Source organism: Sciurus vulgaris (assembly GCF_902686455.1).
Source record: "Sciurus vulgaris genome assembly, chromosome: 17".
Classification (NCBI taxonomy): Eukaryota; Metazoa; Chordata; class Mammalia; order Rodentia; family Sciuridae; genus Sciurus; species Sciurus vulgaris.
Window position 1 is genome coordinate 54,663,403 of NC_136478.1, and position 21,555 is coordinate 54,684,957.

The 21,555-nt window shown below is 50.0% G+C and overlaps 1 protein-coding gene across 1 annotated transcript; it reads left to right on the top strand.

The window, feature by feature from the left end:
- Positions 1 to 716: 716 nt before the first annotated feature.
- MEIOSIN (meiosis initiator) lies at positions 717 to 21,283 on the top strand (the record flags this gene model as incomplete). Its single annotated transcript, XM_079118698.1, has 12 exons — positions 717 to 787; positions 7,761 to 7,851; positions 12,321 to 12,432; positions 13,969 to 14,100; positions 14,979 to 15,246; positions 17,082 to 17,362; positions 17,831 to 17,986; positions 18,349 to 18,422; positions 19,259 to 19,423; positions 19,504 to 19,739; positions 20,463 to 20,552; positions 21,115 to 21,283. 12 exons carry the CDS (start codon positions 717 to 719, stop codon positions 21,281 to 21,283), a joined length of 1,845 nt encoding a protein of 614 aa, XP_078974824.1.
- Positions 21,284 to 21,555: the final 272 nt, after the last annotated feature.

Consider the following 21,555-nt stretch of genomic DNA (forward strand, 5'->3'; position numbering starts at 1 on the left):
GAGAATTAAATTTGAGAGCCTGGAATCGGCGACACTGAGTATGGGACTTCAGTTTTAGGGTCTAGGATCTCAGTTCTAAGACCGAGGTCACAATTTGAGGGTCTGAAGTGACAGTTTGGGGGTCAAGAGGTCATTATTTTAGGATCTGAAGTAAATTAGGGGACTGGGATTTGCTTTGGAGGGGCTTGGATGTCATACTTTAGGATCTGGCTTTTCAACGCTGAAGTTTGTGGTCTGCTTGATATTAGGATTGGGGGTTCTATTTGAGGATCAGAACTAGGGGGAACTAGGGTATCAGTATCAGAAGTTAAGGTTTGTAGGAATCGGGGAACTCCTTTTTGGGTTCTAGGTCCTCACTTTGGGAGTTTAAAATTATAGTTTTAGTGTATTGATATCACAATATAGAGGTCTCAAGCCAGTCTTCAGGTTTAATAGTCTCCATTTCAGGGTCTGGCATCTCACCAAAGTCAAATTTTGGGAATTTGCTGGATGGTTTTAGTTTTAGGTCCAAATCATGATTTAGTAGCCCAGATTTACAATTTGGGATTCATGGACTTAAGTTTAGAGTTTTGATTTAGGTATCTGTAGGGAATGGGGACACTGTTTTGGGATCTCTGTGTTCAAAGACGCACCATGCGAGAAATGAAGGGTGCCTGTTATAGGGCCAATTCCTCCTGCAATCACAGAGGTCACTAACAATTTTTTCCTCTTTGCAGATGTTGGGTTCCAGCAGATACTTGTGTTCCCCTGAACAGCCCCCAGCCAGTTGCCTGGGTCCCAGTGACAGGTAATGGTTTCCTCATTTCCCTTGTAGCTCCAGCCACTCTGAATAATAATAACATAATGTTTATTGAGCCTTTACTGTTTGCCAGACTCTTTGCTAAGACCTTTGGTTGTATGGTATCTGTTAATCCTTACAATAATCCCAAAGGAAGTAGGTGAGAATATTCCCACCATTTCCCAGATAAGAGAAATCTAAGGTGATCGGCAAAGATTACCTCTAAGGGTCTTACAGGCATTAACATTCTGAGTTCTTTTTTTTTCTTCCTTCCTTTCTTTGTTGCTAGGGATGGAACCCAGAGCCTTGAAGGCACTCTACCACTGATCTATTCCACTCCTAAGAATCTTTTTTATTTGATTGTTCATTGGTTTGTTTTGGTTCTGGGGACCTAACCTAGGGCTCATGAATACTAACTGAGTATTCTATCCCTGAGCCACATCACCAGACCTAGGATTCTTGGAAAGGGGCTTTCCACAAATCGAGGATTGGATCAGATTTTTCCCTCTGTCCAAATTCTGGATAAAGAAAAATGGCAACCAGTTTTGCAGTGACTCATGCCTGTAATCCCAGTGGCTCAGGAGGCTGAGGCAGGAGGATTGTGAATTCAAAGCCAGCCTCAGCAACTTAGCAAAGCCCTAAGTAACTCAGCAATACCCTGTCTCTAAATAAAATACACAAAAGGGCTGGGAATGTGGCTCAGTGGTTGAGTGCTCCTAGGTTTAATTCCCGGTACCAAAAAAAAAAAAAGAAAGAAAGAAAAATGGCCTGTGTTCATCTTATCCCCTATGGTGTTCCCTAATGACTTTTTTTTTTTTTTTTTTTTTTGGGTGGGGGCATCTAGGGATTTAACCCAGGGGTGCTTTACCACTGAGATACATTCCCAGCCCTTTTTTATTTTTTGAGATAGGGTCTCACTAAGTTGCTTAGGGCCTCACTACTTTGCTGAAGCTGGTCTTGAACTTGTGATCCTCCTGCCTCAGCCTGATGAGTGGCTGGGATTACAGGTGTGCACCCCTGTGCCCACCTCCCCTGATAACTTTCTATTTAGCCATCTTCATTCATTCATTCATTCATTAACTCCAAAATTAAGCATCTCCTTTGTTCAGGTTTTCTACTTAGGTACTGTGCTCAGGAGTAGCACCGTGAAGAAAATGAAGAGTGCCTATCCTGCTGCCCATTCCTCCTGGAATCCCAGAGATCACCCACAAATCAGTGTTTTTTGTTTTGTTTTGTTTTGTTTTTTACCCCTCTCTAAATATGAGGTCTTTATATTAATAAAAACTCTTTAGTTGTGTTGAACAGAAACCTAACTAAAACTGGCTTAAACATAAAAGGGGATTTATTGGAATAGATAGTAGGCTTGGCTGGTTCCAGGGTGGGGTTGAATGATGTTGCCAGGACTCTGCCTCTCAGCTCTGCTCTTGTCCTTGTTGGCTTCCTTCTCAAGCAGGCTTTACCTTTGCAAGGGCAGGATGGCTTCCAGAAAGTCCATATCGTGCCATCTTGACAACCCAGCAGTGAGAGACTCTTTCCAAAATTGATTGACTCTGATTAGCCAGACCAGGATTTCTGACCCCAACCCTGAGTGACTCACTAGCACCTTTCTTGACTGGACCTTGGTTCTATCTGTGCTTTCTCCTAGAAGGGAAAGATGGGGCCAGCCTTTTTGAACCCTATGCACTGAGGGCAGGATGGTTGCCCAGAGGAGTATTGAGGTACTCTGACCAGAAAAGGATTGAATGTTGGTTAAGCAAAAACTGTGTTATCGGACTGGGGATATATGCTCAGTTGGTAGAGTGCTTGCCTTGCAAGCACAAGGCCCTGGGTTCAATCTCCACGACCAAAAAAAAACAAAAAACTGTGTTATCAACCAGAGTCATCTAATACAGTATCCAGCACTTTGTTTGCTCTATCAGTTGGTCTGTCTGTCTTTATTTTGGGGTGGGGGTGGGGTACTGGGGATTGAATCCAGGGGTGCTTTCCTATTGAGCCACATCCCCAGACCATTTTATTTTTTATTTTGAGACAGGGTCTTGCTATGTTGCCTAGGCATCACTAAGTTGTTTGAGACTGATCTCAAACTTGCAGTCCTCTCGCCTCAGCCTCCCAGATTGCTGGGATTATAAGCATGCACCACTGTGTTGGGACAGCTCCCTGTTCTCTAACATTCTTTACACCTGACTCATTCAGACAAAAGACTGTCCACCTTCTCTTGATCTAACATTTCATAGCACTCCCTGTGTGCCAGATACTGTGTAAAACACCTTCCAGACAAGATTAATTTTTTTCCTACCCACCTCCCATTTATAAATGAGGGAGAAATGAGCTCAGAGAGATGAAAACACTTGCCCAAAGCCACACAGCAAGTGACAGCTAGGATTTGAATTCCAGTTTGTCTGCTTCAAAAGCAGGATCTTTTTTGGGTTGGGGGCGGGAGTTTGAGGATACTCGGGTTTGAATCCAGGGGTGTTCTACCACTGAGTCATATCCTCAGCTCTTCTTTATTTTTTTTATTTTGAGAGAGGGTCTCACTAAGTGGCTTAGGGCCTCACTAAATTGAAACTGGCTTTGAACTCGTGATCCTCCTGCCTCAGCCTCCCAAGCCACTGGAATTACAGGCATGTGCCACCATGCCCAGCTATATTTTATTTTGAGATAGGGTCTTGCTAAGTGCCAAGACTGACCTTGAACTTGCAATCCTCCAGCATGTGCTACTGTGCCCAGCCAAAAGTTAGATCTTATAATCAACCATTATGCTTCCACTTGCTTTGTCCCTCTTTGGGCTAGCACTTCCTCTTAGTTCCTACACATATTAAAGTAAATTAGGCACTAGGATTTTTTTTTTTTTTTTTGGGAGTGCTGGGGATTGAACCAGGACCTCACACATACCAGGCATGTGCTTTACCACTGAGGTACATCCCTAGCCCAGGATTTGGTTTTTCCAAATCTAATAAGAGATGTTTGGACTGGCTTTTGTGAGGCTCCTCCTAGCTCATATAACATGAGGTAACTATGGGACATTTAGGCTGATTAGCTCAAAGAGGAAACTCTGATGTTACAGTTATTTTTCATGTCCAAAGATGGAGAGGTTCCTAACTACACAGGAGGCTGAGGCAGGAGGATCGCAAATGTGAGGTGAGTCTCAGCAACTTAGCAAGGCCTAAAGCAACTTAGCAAGACCCTGTCTCAAAATAAAAAATAAAAAGGGCTGGGGAGGTGACTCAGTGGTTAAGTACCCCTGGGCTCAATACCTAGTATCAAAAAGTAAAAAGGGCTGGAGATGTATGTTAGTGGTAGAGAGTTGCCCAGCATATGCAAAGCCTTGGGTCTCATCCCCACTGTTGCCCCTGCCCCTTCTCCCAAAAAAGACCCGAAAGGCTGTCACAAGACAGAAACCACATTCATTACTTCAAAAATTTTTCATTGAGAGATCTACTAAGTGCCAGGCATTATTCTGGTAGCTGGGGCTACAACCAGGGATGTATTATGACTTTTGTGGTCTGAAGGCAATTTTTCCTTCTTAGTTTCTTTCCTTCATTAAAAAAATTAATTACAACAGCATTGATATAAAGATAAATATCATTCAGATTTGGTTGTATTTTTTTTCTTCTACTTTAAAAGAAATAAAAACATTTCATGAACCCTTAAAACTATCACAGGACTTAAGCTTTGTGCTTGCTGCATGTAAAGAATAAGTCAGCCTGGGAAATAACAGTAAATAAAGACAATAATCCCTGTCCTTTTGGAGTTTATAATAGCTAAATAATTCTAAAAGTAATATATTGGATGGTGATAAATGATAGAGGGGTGCTTATTTGGATTGGAAGGTCACAAAAGACCTCTCTGAGGAGGTTACATTTAAACTAAATGCTTCAATGGTAAAGAAGGAACCCATCATGCAAAAATGCAGGAGAATTTTCCAGGTAAAAGGGATGGTAAAGGCCCAAAGGAGGAGATAGTGGCAGTTTAGAGAGACAGAATGAGGACGCACGTGGCTAGGGCTTACCTGTTCCCGCAGACCCAAAGGGTAGAATTGGGATTAGCAGGTGAAAATTATAGACTATGAGAAAAGAAATTGGCAAAAACCAGAAGCATCTAGCAAAGGGAGAGGCAGCCTTGGGAGGGAGTCTGTGGGCCTCAGAGGCTCCTGAGAGCAGGGCCCAGGTTGTGCCTCCTCAGAGCTGCTGCTGTTTTTTTCTTCTACAACTTCTGCGTTTGCATAGAAGCTTCTCCCAGGACTTTGCAAAGTCCAGAATAAACACTTAGGAACTATGGTTGATTTAAAACCCTCTTAGATGTGAATAAGTAACACCTTAAATTTAAGTAAACCTGGATGCTTTTTCTTCCTTGTCACCTGAATGGTTGTTTCTCACTAAGTTTCCAGGAGTCCCTCTAGGACAAGAGAAGAGTAGTGTGCAAAAAGTAAATACCAGGCCCAATTTCTTTCCCTTCCTTCCTTCCTTCCTCCTTTGTGTGTGTGTGTGTGTGTGTGTGTGTGTGTGTGTGTGTGCATGTGCTCACTGCTGGGGATTGAACCTAGGGCTTTGTGCATGCTAGGCAAACACCAGTAAAGTAGAATCCTGGGCTGGGAAATGTAGCTCAGTGATAGAGTGCTTTCCTAGCATGTGCAGGGCCTTAGGTTCAATTCCCAGCATCACAAACAAATACATGGAAGAATAGGATCCTAAGAGGATGGGGTTTAGCTCAGTGACAGAGCATGTGCCTATCATGGGAGAGGCCCTGGGTCCTAGCCCTAGCATCAAAAAAAAAAAAAAAAAGAAAAGAAAGAAAGGAAGGAAAAAGAAAGAAATCCCCAGCACACTGATAGTCCCAGCTACTAGAGAGGCTGAGGCAGGAGGATTGCAAATTCAAAGCTAGCCTCAGCATTTTAGTGAGGCCCTAAGCAACTTAGGGAGACTGTTTCGAAATAAAAGGAGCTGGAGATGTAGTTAAGCTGGGTTCCATCTCTGGTTAAAAAAAAAAAAAAAAAAAAAATCCCTATGATATAATTTTGAGGTCAATTGATTTTTTTCCTTCAGTGGATTATTCCATATGGCCTCTTGTGTTCACAAAGATTTTGAGGAGGATATCAAAGGATGTCAATCCCTTAAATGGTTTCCGATTGGTCTAAAGGTAAAGGCAAACTCTGCACTGTGAACATGTGGTTGAGTCCCTACTTCATCCAGTCTTTACCTCCTTCTCTAGCCTTGTTTCACCTCACAGTACAACTTGCTTTCTGTGCTCCTGGCATGCCAGTTTTATTGTCTTTAAATTCTCCAATGCTCCTTTATGCCACAGGGCCGTGCGTGTGTTCCCTCTATCTGGAATGTTTTCTTTCCCTCTTCACCTGTATGTTTCCACTCCTCCTACAGAACAGGTTCTGGTCAGGTTTATTTCTTCAGGAAATATCTTGTTGATTAAGACAAATCCTTCCATTACAAGTCCTTCATTTATTAGGTCAAAGCTCCCTATCGCAAATGTCCCTAAGGCCGAGCAACACCTCTCCTTTAACCTCGTCAGGAGGCTAACTCCATGCATGTGTCCCCTGTGCAGTAACATAGCACCCTGCATTTAGAAAGGTGTGATGACGATACTTTAATTCTTTGCTTTCTCCAATCATGAAATTCTTAGTTTTCAAACACAAGACCCCATTTTTCATTTGCAGTGCATCCCCTTGAAAATTACAAAGCTTTCTCTGGTCCTAGTTGCGATTTTATGTCATTTTTGTAGCAGTTTGGTTGATTATATTATCTCGGACTACACTGTGAGCTGGAGAAGGACTGTATTTATTCTTTATATCACTTATGACAATTCCTGACACAAAGTAGGTGCTCAGTATGTAACTGCTGGATGAGATTCCTTTAGGAATGTGGAGTTTGGTTAGGAAGATGAGTGTGTCTCCCATACCATATGCTATCTCCTGAGTCACCCCTCTCCCTTGCCACAGTGTCCGGCACAGGGCCTGGCCAAGTGGTGGGGATCTGTTTATAGGTGTGAACTGGAGCTAAACACATCGGTAATCAATGGAGTGTTTTTGTTTGGCTGGTTTTCTGTTTGTTTGCTTTTGCCTTGGCCATGCTGCAGGTGACATAGTGTAGTGGACATTCAGAGTGGGGAGGAAGGCAAGGGAAGTAGCAACTGAAGCGGACCTTGAAGAAAGGTGGGACATGGATTGGTGGCACGGGAGGTGTTTGGGCAGCCCCAGAAGAATCTCATGTCAGTGGCAGGGGTGTAATTTGGGAGAGGAACCTCCATCTGTGTCTCCATCTGTTAGGAAAAGGGTGGAGGCATGTGTTCACAGGTACTTTATGAACTACGAAGTCAGGAATTAAGTTCTGCAGGTTCCCAGGAGTCAGCTTATTTCATACCTTTATTTAGTCATTGATTTATCCAATATGCAGTGGGTTCCCATCTGCCAGTTACAGGTGCTGGGAACACAGTGGTGCTCCCATAGCTGTAAGCCTTGTGCAGGGAATAGAGACAGGTGAGCACAGCAGCATGTCACCTATCCTGTGGATGAGGGTCCATTCACGTGAGAGAGTCGAAGGAAGCACAAGAGCAGAGTGGTCAGTGGGGCTGGCAGGAAGAGTGTTCTAAGCCATGTTAAGGGTTTAAACTTGATCCTTAACAATGAGATGATATTGAGGGGTTTGAAGCAGGGGAGATATGTGGTCAGATTTGTGTTTCAGAAGGCCCACCCGGCCTCTAGCAGAGGGTGGATAGAGGAAGGCTGGGAGACCCGTGAGGATGTCAGGATGGATTACGTTGAGGCTGAGAAGGGGAGGGAGGAGCAGGATTTGGGGACCAACTGGTCAAGGAATGACAAGTCCAGATGATACCCGGGACTCTGTCTTGGGTGTCCCAGAGTGGGGGCAGTGGCAGCCTGGAGATGGGGAACACTAAGACAGGAGGTTTGGGGGTCAGATGGCAAGTTCAGTTTTGGATGTCCTAACCAAATCCAGCTCTTGTCCCAAAACAGGAATCAGAAGAAAAACCACACCAGCAAGCTGCAGGAGCTGGCATTGCTGCTACCTGTGGTCCCGAAGACTGGCACCAAGAAGCTCACCAAGGTGCGGGGCTGGTGGAAAGGAGGCAGACTGGGGAGACAGGTCTTCAGATAGCAGTAAGCTGGGAAAACCTGGCAGACCCTCACAGTGTCGGCCTTGGAATGGGAATGGTCCTGCTCTGAAGGAATTTCTAGGAGTCCTGATCCCATGACTAGAAGCCTGGGGTTCTTTTGTGCAAAAGACAGGGGAATTGGGAGGGGAAGAACAGAATCTGGAGTCCAGCAGCCAGAGGTTGGAGCCCCCCTGGCTCACAGACGCGGAACTCTGGTCAGCTTCCTGAGGCAACCCAGCCTTTCTAAGCCTCAGGTTTCTTGGCTTAAAACAAGGAAAAATAACTCCTGCTACCCAGAGATATCATCAGGCCAAAATTACATAATCCCTGTGACAGGTCCTGCACATTGCATGTCCTGAATAAATGTCAGTTCCCTCTTCAAGTCTCTTATTTTGGGATCTGTGGGTTTTGTGTCTACGAGGTAGGAATAGGTATGGTTTCTCGGGGCATCCCCATAAGCTACTCAATAAATGTACACAGGGCCAGGCTAACACCTCGCTCCCAGTGGGAATGACCTAATATGAGACTAGAGATCTTGAAGGCTTGATGTGATGTTTTCTTGCTTTATTTCCTCTCATTCATTCACATGCTCATTCATTATCAGCCCTTTCTGGAAATACCGTTGGGTGCCAGATATTGCAAGCCGTTCTGGTTGCAGCAAGGGAGGCAAAGAAATTTGAGACCCAGTCCTTCTCTGGGAACTCAGAAACTGTCAGGAAGATGAAGATTTGAACACAAAAATAACTGATCCTAACTGGAATGTGCGACTTGTCTTTACAGAGGTTCAGAGGAGTGGGTGTCTTGGAGAGATTTGCCTGACCCCAAACCTGGGCTTTTCCCTGCCCACCACATGCCATCAACCACCAGGTCATGTTGAATCTTCCTCTTAAATATCTCTCAACAGTAGGTGCTTTTATGAGTTTCCTAGGGCTACCATAACAAATCACCACAAACTTAGTGACTTAAGAGACACAAATTTATTCTCTTATAGACTGGAGGTCAGATGTCCCGAATCAGACTTATTGGTCTATAGTCAAGGTGTCGTGGAATTGGTTCCTCTTAGAGGCTCTAGGGGAGAGTCCTCTGCCTTTCCCTTTGCCAGCTTCTAAAGGTCACCTGTGCTGCCCAGCTCATGGAGGGCCCAGGCAAGCAAGCAGCCTCGCATCTTCAAAGCTCTCCCCTCTCTTACTGCTTCTGTTGCCGTATCGCCTTCTGTGCCTTTGACCCCCATCTCCTTCTTATAAGGTCCATTGTGATTACATTGGACACCTGGATGCTCTAGAGTAATCACCATCTCAAGATCCTTAACTCACATCTGCAGAGTCCCCTTTGCCATATTAGGCAGCATATTCATAGGAGCTGGAACCTAGAACGTGGATATCTTTGGAATTTGTATGTGAACTGTTTGAAAAATTGTTTCCTGTGTCAAACATTTACATGTTCGATGTGCATAGGTGTGCATTAGGCTCTTAGGGAGCTCAAGACGATGAAGACACAGTCCTTTCCTTGAGAAATGACAGACTAGTCAGGGGACAGGCAACATTTCGTAACTGACCAGATGACCACATCCCTTGGAATTCTCCCAAGGACTCGGCATACTTTCTTCACCATTTATCCTCTGCTGTGTTAGGAATCCCTCTTCCCCATCTCCACCCCTCCTGAAGTTCAGCCCTGGTTCCCCTGCACGTACAACCTGCATCCCAGTCGGTGCCCAGTGTCTCATGCTCAAACCTGTCTCTGCTGCACCTAGTCCCAGGGCTGTGTGATGTGCTCATGAACGGTTCCGTGTGGCTTCCCTGTGTTGGAGACTGGAGGTTCGTGGCATTTTTCCACACCACCATGGCTGATTAATTTCTCCCTACCCTGTGTAATTCTGTAAACTTCCCCTCTGACCACCAAAGCCCTCAGCATAGTACCTGAGTGTTTCCTTGTTTCTGACTCCTTTAGAGGAGAGTTGTGCCAGCATAAGGACCATAAAAGATAAATCTCTACCCCCCAGGGCCCCTCCTAGAACAGATAGCAGTAACAACTGCTTCCAACTTACTGAGAGTTCCAGATGTCAGACCTTGAATGCTAAGCACCTTAGCCTTCAGTCTTCCCTCAAGGCTTGGGAGAGATGTATGAGTAGGCTCATTTTTTGGTTTAAGGAAACTGAAGTGCAGAGGGGTCACGTTGCCCAGCTGAGCAATGAAAGAGAAGTGTCATTCCAAAGCCCCATGCTTCAACCCTGCTGTCAGGCAGAGAGAGCTCAGTAGATGCTTATTGAATGACTGAATTGATGCTCTCCATTGAGACAGTTACAAGGTCCCTGGCATCTGAACCTCAGGGGCAACAGTCAAGCCCACCTTCCCCAAGTGTCAAGTACTGAGCTCTACCCTGACCTGGGGTGATTCCCAATTGCTTTCTGCATACAACCTTTAGACTAGTCATAACAAGTAACATTTATAAACTACTTGACAGTTACAAGGACTTAATTTTGTGCCAAACCTGTTATTAGAGGTAATGAACTAAAAAAGACAGTATCTGCTCTTGAATCTAGCAATACTTATTTTGAAAAATTCCTAGAGAACCTGGTAAAGGTGGTCTCATTCAGTCTTCAACCAAGCACTTATTAGGCAATCAATGAATCACACCCTGTGCTGGACAATTTTACATAACTAATCATTTAGTATTTTTCGTTTTGGTACTGAATTGAACCCTGGATCACTTTACCTTTGAAGTACCCAGTCCTATTTATTTTTATGTTTTGAGAGGGTCTCACAAAGAAGCTGGCCTTGAACTTGTGATCCTCCTGCCTTAGCCTCCCAAATCACTGGGATTACAGGGAGGCATCACCACCCTGTCTTCTAATCATTTAGTCCTAATGACAATCCTCAGGGCCCAGATGAATATCCTCATTCCCATTGCACAGATGAGAAAACCAGGACTTGAACAAGCACATAAAATGACCTGCTTTTAATGCACAACCAGTAAGTGGCAGATTGGATCCAGGTCCTTCAAAATTAATGTTCTCGGGCTGGGGAGATAGCTCAGTTGGTAGAGTGCTTGCCTCACAAGCACAAGGCCCTGGGTTCAATCCTCAGCACCGCAAAAACAAACAAACAAAATCAATGTTCTCTTGACTGTCACATGTATTTCTTAGAGTATATAGCTATACTATAGCATCCTTCTTTGGATACTACTAAATCATTTCACTGTCTATATTGTATTTTATGAAATACTTTCATGTAAATCCCCTCATGAGACCCTGTTTCCTTATTTGATGGTTTGGAGATTGTTTTATTATTATTCTGTGGGTCAAATTTGATCTAACTTTTTTTTTTTTTTTTTTTTTTTTGTGGTGCTGGGGATTGAACCCAGAGCCTTGTGCTTGCAAGGCAAGCACTTTACCAGCTGAGCCATATCCAGCCCCTGTGGATCCAATTTGATTCAAAACTGGTGACCTTCCCTCACTTTGTCACTGGAATATCTCCTTCCACTCTTCAGGCCTATTTAAATGCTGGTTCCTCAAAGAGGCCTTTCCAGACACCCTAATTTTGGGATCCTGTGTTATGGTCTTTTATTCATAATGTTTATCACACAGTTGGTTAATTTCGAATGGTTTGTGGGTTGATTAGTGTCTGTTGCCCTCATTAGACTCTAAGTTCCATGAAGGCAAACAAAATGTGTCTAGTTTACCCTGACATACCTCTTCTAGCTTTGTGTCCCCACATCAACTCAGGAGGCATTAGGTAACCGGATGAGCAATGCCCATGCCCACTGGGCAGGAGGCATCCTGCTTTGTGCTGCGGGGGAGGTTCCATTCCTCCAACTATCCCTGGCTATATGCTTGGAACACAGAAATCAATTAGCCACAGTTTCACCATCAGCCAGTTCAAGGTTAGTGGGAGTGAAGGACATGTCAACAGATAATTATAAAACAGCGTTGCAAGTGCCTTGGTGGAAATCGGGCCAGGGTGTTAACAGAGTGCTGAGGAGGGCAGTTGAGCCAGCCTGGGTGAGAAGGGTCAGGAAGGCAGGCATGCTGCCGAGGACCAGAGGAGGAGGTGGAGGTGAGGGAATTCATGGGGGAGAAGAGGAGGATTTGCAGACAGGAAATACAGCATGAGCAAAGGGCCAGGGGCCAGAAGCTGAGCTGTATGTACTGAAGACAATCAGGAGAGAGACAGACCTGAATTCAGATTCTAGCTTTTCTACCTCATTTCTCCAAATCCCTAAGCCTGTTTCCTCAGCTGAACCCTGTACCTCCCTGAGTCTTGAGGTTGAAACAGTAGAACAGGAAGAGTAGGAGGACTGAGGCATTGCTTGGGGATAGGTGGAAAGCATGGGCTTGGGGCCTTCCTGTTTCTGATCCCCAGAAGCCTCATGTTTTCCTGAGTCCTGGCTCTTGTGCTCAACCCTGTCTTTCTTTTGGGGGTAGAAGGAGATTCTGCTTCATGTCCTGCACTACATTCAGTACCTCCAAAGAAGCATCGATGTGGCCAAGGCCTTACTCAAATTCCACACCAGCGATGCGGAAGGTGGACTTGGGGGTAAGCAGTTCAGACGATGTTTCCTGGTGCTTGCTACATGCTAAATGTCCTGGCCACTGGGGACATTGAGTGACTTAGACGAGTCCACTCCCCCTCCCTACCCTGGAATCTCACAACTTTGTGGAGGGGACACCATCAGAAAGTTGTTCAAGGTATTGTGGGAGCTTAGAGGAGGGCTTCCAAGGACAGCAGAAGGGGGACCCTGCCAGAGAGAAGAAACCATGTGGGCAACAGCATGAAGGCATTAGGAGGCCTATGTGGGACGTCTGGGGACAGGCAAGTGGCAAGTGTGATTGGAGGGAGCGTGTAGCACCAAGCTGACTTCTGCAGGCTCCCAAGTCAGGTCAGGACTGAAGCACATCTTCGTGACCTCAGCCTGCCATGCTTCGGTTCCTGTCCTCTGCAAAATAGGACCTGCACCAGCACTTGACTTGTGTCTGTCCTGGGGATTAAATGCACGTAAAGAAACAACAGGGGCTGGGGCTGGGCTCAGTGGAACAGCGCTCACCTAGCACGTGGGAGGCACTGGGTTGGATCCTCAGCACCACATAGCGTGAATAAATAAAATAGAGGTATCGTGTCCATCTACAACTAAAAAAGTTTTTTTAATGTGTATATATATAGAGAGAGAAAAGAACAACAGCTCCGGAGCCGTGGCCGCCCATGCTGTGTGGGGGTGCCCAGTGTTGTCGTTGTTGCTGGAATGCAGGATACTTGGGCAGGGTGGCAGGAGATGAGGCCGGAGGGGCTCAGCAGGGGCTGGGGGAGCAGGGTGAGGTCCTGAAGGGCTTCCAGTACACAGCTGCCGAGAGAGATGAAGAGGATGAGAATTACTGAAGGATGTTAGGCAAGGGAAAGTCTTGATCAGTTTTGGTTTTGGAGACCAAGTCTCCATCTATACTCCGGCACTGGTCTTGAACTCTGTCCTCCTCCTCCTGCCTCGGCCTCCTGAGTAGCTGGGACTCTAGGCACACAGCGCCACACCTGGCAGGTGTTTTGTTTTGTTGTAGAACAGGGTCCATGACCTCTAGAGGACTGGTGGTGAAGGGAGAAACTGGAATCAGGAATGTCAGAGAAATACTTTCAGGAGTGTCTCTGGACAAAAGACAGTGAAGTCCAGTGAAGTCCAGCTCTGTAGCTGGGAGTGTGGACAGAAGTGGGTAAATTTGGGAGATGTTAATAAGGAAGACTTGAGAGGCCACAGGCAGAGGCCCAGGGTGACCCCAGGTGAGTGGTGGCGCCCTCACTGGGTTGAGGAAGGTGGTGTGGGGAAGAGGATAAAGTATCTGGGGTGGGCGAGTCTGTTCATCCTCTTGGCCAAGGCCCAGAATAACCCTGGGGAGACCTGCCCCGTACTTCTGCCCCCTGGCTGTGCAACTGAGGACATGTCTGGTTTCCTTCCACACCTCGGTTTCCACATTTGTGGTCTGCCTGGGTGCCCGCCTCACCATAGGGTTAGGGAGCATCATCTGCAGGGCAGGGGACATGCTAGGATGAGGACTGAGATCTTACCTGTCCCCTTCTCCGTCCCCCCAGGGCTGGGTCAGAACCCAGCTGTGGGCCCAGCCAGGCGGAAACACTCCACCCCCTCCAGCTCCCCATGCTCTCGGAAGTCTCGTCTTTGGGGGGTCTGCCGGAAACCTCGGAAGAAGCTGACCAGAGCATCAGGTATGAGCTGTCAGTGGAGCAGAACGAGAAGCAGGGGTCAATGGAGCAAGGCTCCTTCTTCAGGGGTGCCATTGCCCTGGGGCCTGCTCAGCAAACTATGCCAGGGTCCAGCTCCAGCCCCTCCTAGTAGGAGCTCAGCAGCCTGAGCGGGCCGCTCCTTCTCTGGACCTCTGCTTCCTCACTGGAAAATGCAACACCTGCCACAGGAGAAGGGGCACACACTCTGCCCAAGCAGAGCTCATGTGAGAGACTCTGATCAGGTCTGAGGAGTGGGAGCTGCTGTTTTTATTTACTGCCCTTGTGCCCAGTTATCATTTCTGAACCAGAGAATTGGAGAGTGTGCTGTGGTAGAAAGATCCACGTGTGGGAGGCACTGTCCTAGGCTACTAACTTGCTCCACTTCTTATTTGTGGGCCTCAGTTTCCATGTCTTTAAAATGGGAGCTGGAGAGGCAGGGGACATAGCTCAGTGCTTGCCTGGCAGGCATACCCAAGGCCTTAGGTTGCATTCCTAGTACAGCCAAAAAAATAGAATTGGACCTAGACAGTGACTCCTAGTCTTGGCTATAAATATGAATCACGTGGGGTGCTTAGAAAAATCCTATTCTTGTGCTTTACACCTAGAAAGTCAGGTGCCCACTCTGTGGTGGAACATCAGACCAGCTGTGTCTATTTTTTTTTTTTTAAGAGTTTGTAAGGTATATAGGTCGGGTTGGGCTAAGTGACCTCTGCTTGAGTGTCTGAGCATGCTTGGAAGGGCTAGTGAGTGAACAGGCCAGGCACAGCTTTGAAACATTGTCACCCCAGAGGAAAGGAGGGCCCCAGCTGAGCCATGTTCTGGGATAGTCAGGACCCCACCACCACCCCCCATCTGACACCCATCTCTTGCACTCTCAGAACGTCAGACCCGGGACCAGAAACCTCGCCGCTCTCTGGCCCTGGACAAGCCTGAGAAGCTGGTGACCACATCCCCTGACCAGAAGGAAGGAAATGTGGGAGAGATCACCACCCCTCCAAGATGCCCCGACCCCTGGTGTGACCTCAAAGCTGCATTTGCCTCATTTCAAGGCGACGGAGAAGGAGGAAGATCCCAGCTGACGTTGCTGGATATAGCCGAGAACATCGTCCTTGGAGACATCGCAAGTTGGTCTTTCTCCTCACCATGAGTTTCATCTTTCATGTCCAGGCTCTTTTCTGGGGACCTGCTGTGTAGTGGGGGATACAGTGGCAATCAGAGTAGACGCTGCCCCTCGTTTCACAGAGCTTATGGTTTGGTTTCAGGTTTTCCTTCTCATTTCAGCTCTGTTATGGGTAAGGGGAGCAAAAGATCAGGGCTACCCTCCTTTTAGGTTTTAAGTCACAGAAGTGGGACAGGGCAGGGTCTCCTTGAGCAGACCTCACCTGAAGCAGCCATACTGTCTCTCATGACTGCCCTGTCACTCCATCAGTCAAACGGGGTGATGATGGATCTAGCAAAGAGCTGGGTGGAGGGAGGAATTTGAACTCAAGGCATGGCCTCACACTGGCTGCCAGGTCTCAGGCAGCAGGTGCCTCTGTTCATCCATGTAGCTCCCATTCTGAGTACCTGCTCTGGGCCAGGCTATGTGCAGGGTGCTCGACACATCAGGGCCTAAGGAATCGCCCACATCACCAGATGCTGGTGGTCCAGAGTGACCCAGACTCCCTGGGTTGTCTAGGAGGCTGTTGGCCCCAGGGCAGGCCTCTGACCCAGCACAGGGCTGAGGGAGGGCTTCACAGATCTTCTTGCTAGCTGTGACCTTGGCAAGGTACCTGATATCTCAGTGCCTCAGTTTATCTGCAGTGTGATAATGGTGCCCTTTAGCAAAGGGTCACTGAACAGGACTTTCCATGCTTCAGACAGGGCGGTCACATGAGCACTGCTTTCTTCCTTGTTATCATGGCTGTCATTCTGCTTAAGGATCTTGTCCTCTTTATAGCTTCTGCTAGGGATGTGGGATTCAAGAAATTTGGATGTGATTTGGACACCCCATCCTTACACAGAGGTCCTGCAGCCTAAGGTTTTGGTCAGGATGGTGGAGCAGGAAGCTGGGTAGCAGGACCTGGCACCTCCCCATCCCCGGTGTTGGGGAGACCTGGAATTTGGCCCAGCCCACAGAAGCAGTCATCCTAATTTGCCCCTAGGCTGCTGTTGTGCGCACAGTGCCCAGGATGGAGAGCCCGACCCTGCCTTCGAGGCCCCGAGGGGGGCTGAAGGGATCCATTTCCTAAACAGGATACATCCCTCTTCCAGGTAAGGGCACTCCAGGGCATTGGTGGGTGAGGCAGAGGAGTTGGGGCTGGCATGGCTGAGGGGCCCTGAGAGTGAGGCCAGTGTTACCCTCTGCCAGTCCCCTGAGCACTGCTCTGGGCCTGCTTTATGCTGGCTGCAGGAGCTCCCAGGAAAGGCTGGCTTCCATCTCAGAACGCAGCCCCAGCCTCCCACGGGCCTCCCTGCCCCCTGCATCCTGTCTTCACTTGACCATGGAGCTTGGCTGTGACCCTTCCTCAGTGCCCAGCAAATAGAGCCCAGCTATCTTTTTTTTTTTTTTTTTTTTTACAAGAAGGAGGGCATTTTCTTTTTTTTATTTTTTGGTGTTGATGGACCTTTATTTTATTTATTTTTATGCAGTGCTGAGGATCAAACCCAGTGCCTCACACATGCTAGGCAAGTGCTCCACCATTGAGCCCCAGGCCCAGCCCCAGCCCAGCTATCTTAGTTGGCACTGGAGACACTCTGTGACCCAGCTGGCCACAGCAGCACTCTCCTACCCTCACCACGACTCACACCTAACACGGAATGCATGCCAGGCCGTGGCCTCTGAGCTTTCCATTCTGGTCTCTCTTCCTGGAGAGCCCACACCCTGGGTCCACCTGGGAAACTGCCCATCCTGCAGGTCCTCACTGAGGTCCAGCCTCCCACCTGTCCCCACCAGCTCATCTTCCTCCAAGCCCCTCCTCCAGCACTGCCCCTCTGGGGTTGGTGTCTGCTCACCAACTCACCTTTCCTCACAAGCTCGGAAGCTCCTGGGGGCCGGATTCCCTGAGACCTGCACCCAGTCAGCCACAGGAGACGCTGGGGGGGTCACACAGCAGTCCCCAGCTCAGGGCTCTGTGTCTGCCTCTTAATTCCACCTATTGCAGGCAGAAGCTGGTCTTCTTTGATTCCAGCGAGGAGGTGGACAAGAAGGTCCCAGATGCTGACCCGTGGCTTCCTGCCTGGACCCCAGAGGGCAGCCCCCATGGTGACTGAAACTCTGTCTCTCTTCTTTATGGGGTGCAGGCCTTCTTATCTCTTCTTTCGGAGGATTTCCATGGCAGGAGAAAGTGGGAAATAGAATGGGATCTGCTAAGCACAGGGATGGTAACTGCTCTGTTCCTGCTGTCACTGACACCAATAGCTGTGGCAGACATTGCTAATCAATCATTGTTCTTTCCCTTGAGCCCAGACACTGCCTCAGAATCTTTCTTAACACAGCGCTGCAGGTAGACAAGTGAAGCTATTGGACCTGACACATTATGATGATTTTCTTCCCTTTGCCACCCCTGAAACAATGCCAGGCATTGTGCCTCTAAATTTTCTCTACCTAGAATGCCCAGTGAGACACTGACAGTCACCTTGCCGCAGGGTCTGGTACCATCTCCTCAAACCCATCTACTGCTTGGGGGAGGGCAATTTATGACTATATCGCCAAGCCCCGTTTCCTCTTCAGGGAGCCCAGTGGCCTTGGAGCCTCCCCAGATCAATAACTGGAGTGTGACAAGCCACCCAAGTGAGACCCTAGGATTGAGCCCTTCCCTCTTTAGCTCCCCCGGAAAATGGCTACCAGAACAGATCCTGGAGGATGGCAACGAGTACCTGACCCAAGGTGAGCCTCCAGGGTGGGAGAGAGGCTCAGTCACTCAGAACTTAGAGGGCCCACTGGGAACTCAGGCCTGTGTGGGGTCCCTGGCTGCCCGGAGCCCAGTCCTCCTCAGGCCCTGCCTCAGGAGCCTGCAGCCCAGCACAGGGGAGGGAGGCTCCCAGAGCCTGAGCGGGAAGCCACAGGCACTCCCCCGGGCTGGAGGGGCCCCATGGCAGCTGACCTGTGAGCTGGACTTGGGGGTAGGAGACACCAAAGGAGAAGGCCAGACAAGGGGACTCCAGCTGGTGGGGACAGCAGGGCCCAGGCTCAGCGCTGTAAGAGAAGCACTTCTGTCCTAGCCAGCACTATGGTGTCCCCACCAACAGGTCTCTTCGAAGAAGTGCTCTTTGAGCCTGAGTCTCCACCTCCTGCCTGTGCCCTTGAGGCACCCCAGGAGAAGGTAGGCAAACCCCATCTGTCTCCCCTCCTCCCTCCTTAACTCTCTCCCCAGCCTCAGCCCTCCAGCTGCCCAGCCACCTTACCCTGTCCAGCTACTTGGGCTTCTTGTCCTTCCCAGCTGCACCCCCCTTTGCACCCATCCGCCCACCCTTTGACCACTCACTGCTGGTCACCAGGGACCTGTGAAAGACCCTGCATAATTTCACAACTACTCTACCAGGTCGGGGCTCTCCCGGCTCCGTTTGATAGGTGAGGAACCTGAAACCGCAAGAGTTGGAACAGACCAAACCCAGGACTGCACCCTCCTGGGCCCTGGGCCAATGGGGCAGCACCCCTGCTCCAGGTCACTGTTGATGGAGAGGCAGCCCAGCTCCAGTCCTGACAGACTCCTCCTCCAGTGTTGCCTCATGAGTAGCTGAATTGGTGGCAGAAACAAAAATTGACACCATTAGCTCTTGGCTAGTGCCACTTGCTCTGTGAGGTTCTTTCCAGCCCTCCTAGGCCTGTGTGGCCACCACCATCTTGTAGATGAAATCCATGCTCAGGAAGCAAGACATCCCAGAGCAGCGCAGCCGCTAAGCCTCTGGTACACTGAGGGGCGGAGGCCACACTGCCCCAGGATGGGAGGAAAGGAGACGCCCCAGCCATTCCTGCCCCTCTCTGCCACTGCGGGAAGGAACTTGGGAACATGTGCCTGGGTGTCCCGAGGCTGTGCAGATGCTGAGGCTGTCTTTTATCTGAGCGTTTCTGATGCTCGTGTCATGTCTTGGGAAATCAGTGAGCAAAGCGTGATTCCCCGCCCCCACCCCAACCATCTTTCCCCTCCTCATGGTCCAGAGCCCACCTCCAGAGGCACCTGAAGAGCCCCCAGACTCTCACAGCCTGTGCCAGTCCTCGGTCTCCCTGGACCACTGCTACCTCTCTCTGAGTGAGGCCAGCAAGGTGCAGTCCAGCCCCAGCGCTGAGGAGAGCGACTCGGAGTCCCTGTGGGGGCAGGAAGAGGTGAGAGGGTTGCACCTGCCGAGGCGGCGGGCGGGCATCTTGGGCCTGGTACTCACCTCTCTCCTGTCCAGGACATTCAGGCCGACCCTGAGGGCTTGCAGTCCTCTAGTGACGAGGATGACGACTATACGTGGACCCCCACCCGGAGGGCCTCGACCCTGCCCACAGGTGGGAGAAAGAACAGGAAGGGCCGGGCCAGCAAGGGCCCCGTGAAGCCCAAGGAGAACAAGAAAGCTCTGTGCCCCACCCAGATGAAGAAGAAGTGTGTTAACGGCTTCATCATGTTCTGCAGGATGAACCGGAAGCAATACATCCGGTGGGTGAGGGTCCTCAGCGGCCCTGGGTAGGACCCTGCTTTCACTTGCATCTCCAGATCGCGTGGCCCCTACTTGTGAGACTCATTGCCCTTTCCTGGGACCCTCCAACCCTTCCACAGCCAGTTCTCCCCCTGCCCTGTCGCAATGGTCACGTCCTTTCACAGCTCCTGTGAAACCCAGCTCCACCCGAGGGAACTGGCTTAGGTAACTTGGATGAAGAGGCGCCGGCGTGGCTTGCCCTCAGAAGTGGCTGGTTCTAGGGCTGAACAATGCTGTCCAGCTCCACTCTCTGCTGGACTGGCCTCATTCTCCAGCAGGCTAGGGACGGGGTCACCCGGGAGGCCTGGCTCAAGTCCATTCTGTCCCCCCGGCATCCCCTGTGGGGAGGAGGCTAAGCCAGCCACTGCCAGAGTGAAGCCAGGGCCTGGAGGGTCCCAGGCCACAGTGGTCAGTGGGTTCCCTTACAGGAAGGCCGAGATGCTGGCCTGAGGAGCAGTGACTGCAGGGCCCCCGCTCTCCTGGACGCCGGGTTCTCCCCCGGGAACAGCTATTTAGTGCATTTCCCTTCTTTGACCCAGTTCCAGAGGGTGTGTGATGGAGGCCGCCGGCCAGCAGGGACAGGAGGGCACGGGTGGGGAAGCTGAGGCTTGGAGAGGCCAGGGACCCTGTGTGACCACACTGCTGGCCTCTCCTGACCACCCCTCCCATTCCTCCTGTTTCAGAGCCTGCCCTGGGACCGCATCCACGGCAGCCACCAAGGAGCTGGCCCAGCTGTGGCGGGTGATGACCCCGCAGGAGCGGAGACCATACTGGTAAGAAGCCCTGTCCAGAGGCACAGTGAGGAGCGGAGCGGCGGGTCCCAGCCCTCCTCTAGGGTTCAGAGCCTCAAGCCTGTGGGGCTGGAAACAGGGTGGAGTTTCCTGGGTTGAGGGATCTGTGGTCACACATTTTTCATGGAAGACTTAGGGGTGACGAAGAGAGGTGTCACCTAGCAGCTCAGAAAGGCAGATGCCTGCACTGGGTCTGCACTGCCCTCAGGCTCTCCCGGCCCTGCCACCTGGAGCTCCTCCGCCTCCTCCTCCTGCCCCTTTGACCCCTGCTTCCTGAACCTTCTCCACCAACCCCAGAGAGCTGCCACCCACCACCTCTGAGCGGCCCCTGGAACACTCCTGAGCACGCCATTTCTCACATCCCACAACCTGAGTGTGGGGCTCCGGAAAGGAGCCCTGGGCCAGGTCCATCTTAGACCCTGGGCGGGAACCAGGGCTTGGCCTCCCTCTCGTCTTTGGCCTCCATCCCTGCCGGGGCTGGAGGACTGGGGGGACAATGATGGTGGGGGTGAGTGGAACCCGCCCTGTGGCCTCGTCTCTGCAGCATCAAGGCTCGCAGGTTCAGCCGCCAGCACAACCGCATTGTGAAGCAGGAGAACTCGAGCAGCGAGGACGAGGACTGGGAGACCCCCAAGCCCTTCTACCAGCTGCTGGCTGAGAAGGCGCACAGCACCCCAGATCTGCCAGCCCTGCCGCCCCACCACCCCCAGTGAGAGGCCGTCCCACCCCGGACGCTCACCTCACCTCAGCTTCTGCAGTACTCCGTGAAGCCATGAGCAGGGGACAAAGAGGCCGTCTGTTCCCTCCTGGGCTTCAGCCCCTGCCATTCTGGGTCGCTGGGCCAGCTCCCCCGGAAAGGGGAGGAGGCGTATTTATTGACCCCCGAGACTGTCCCTTTCCACCCTGGGGTTATTAGAGGAGCCTTGGTGTGGAAGGAGGTGACGCTGGGAGTGGGGACTCCACCCCTGCCCTCCTTCCCCCAGAA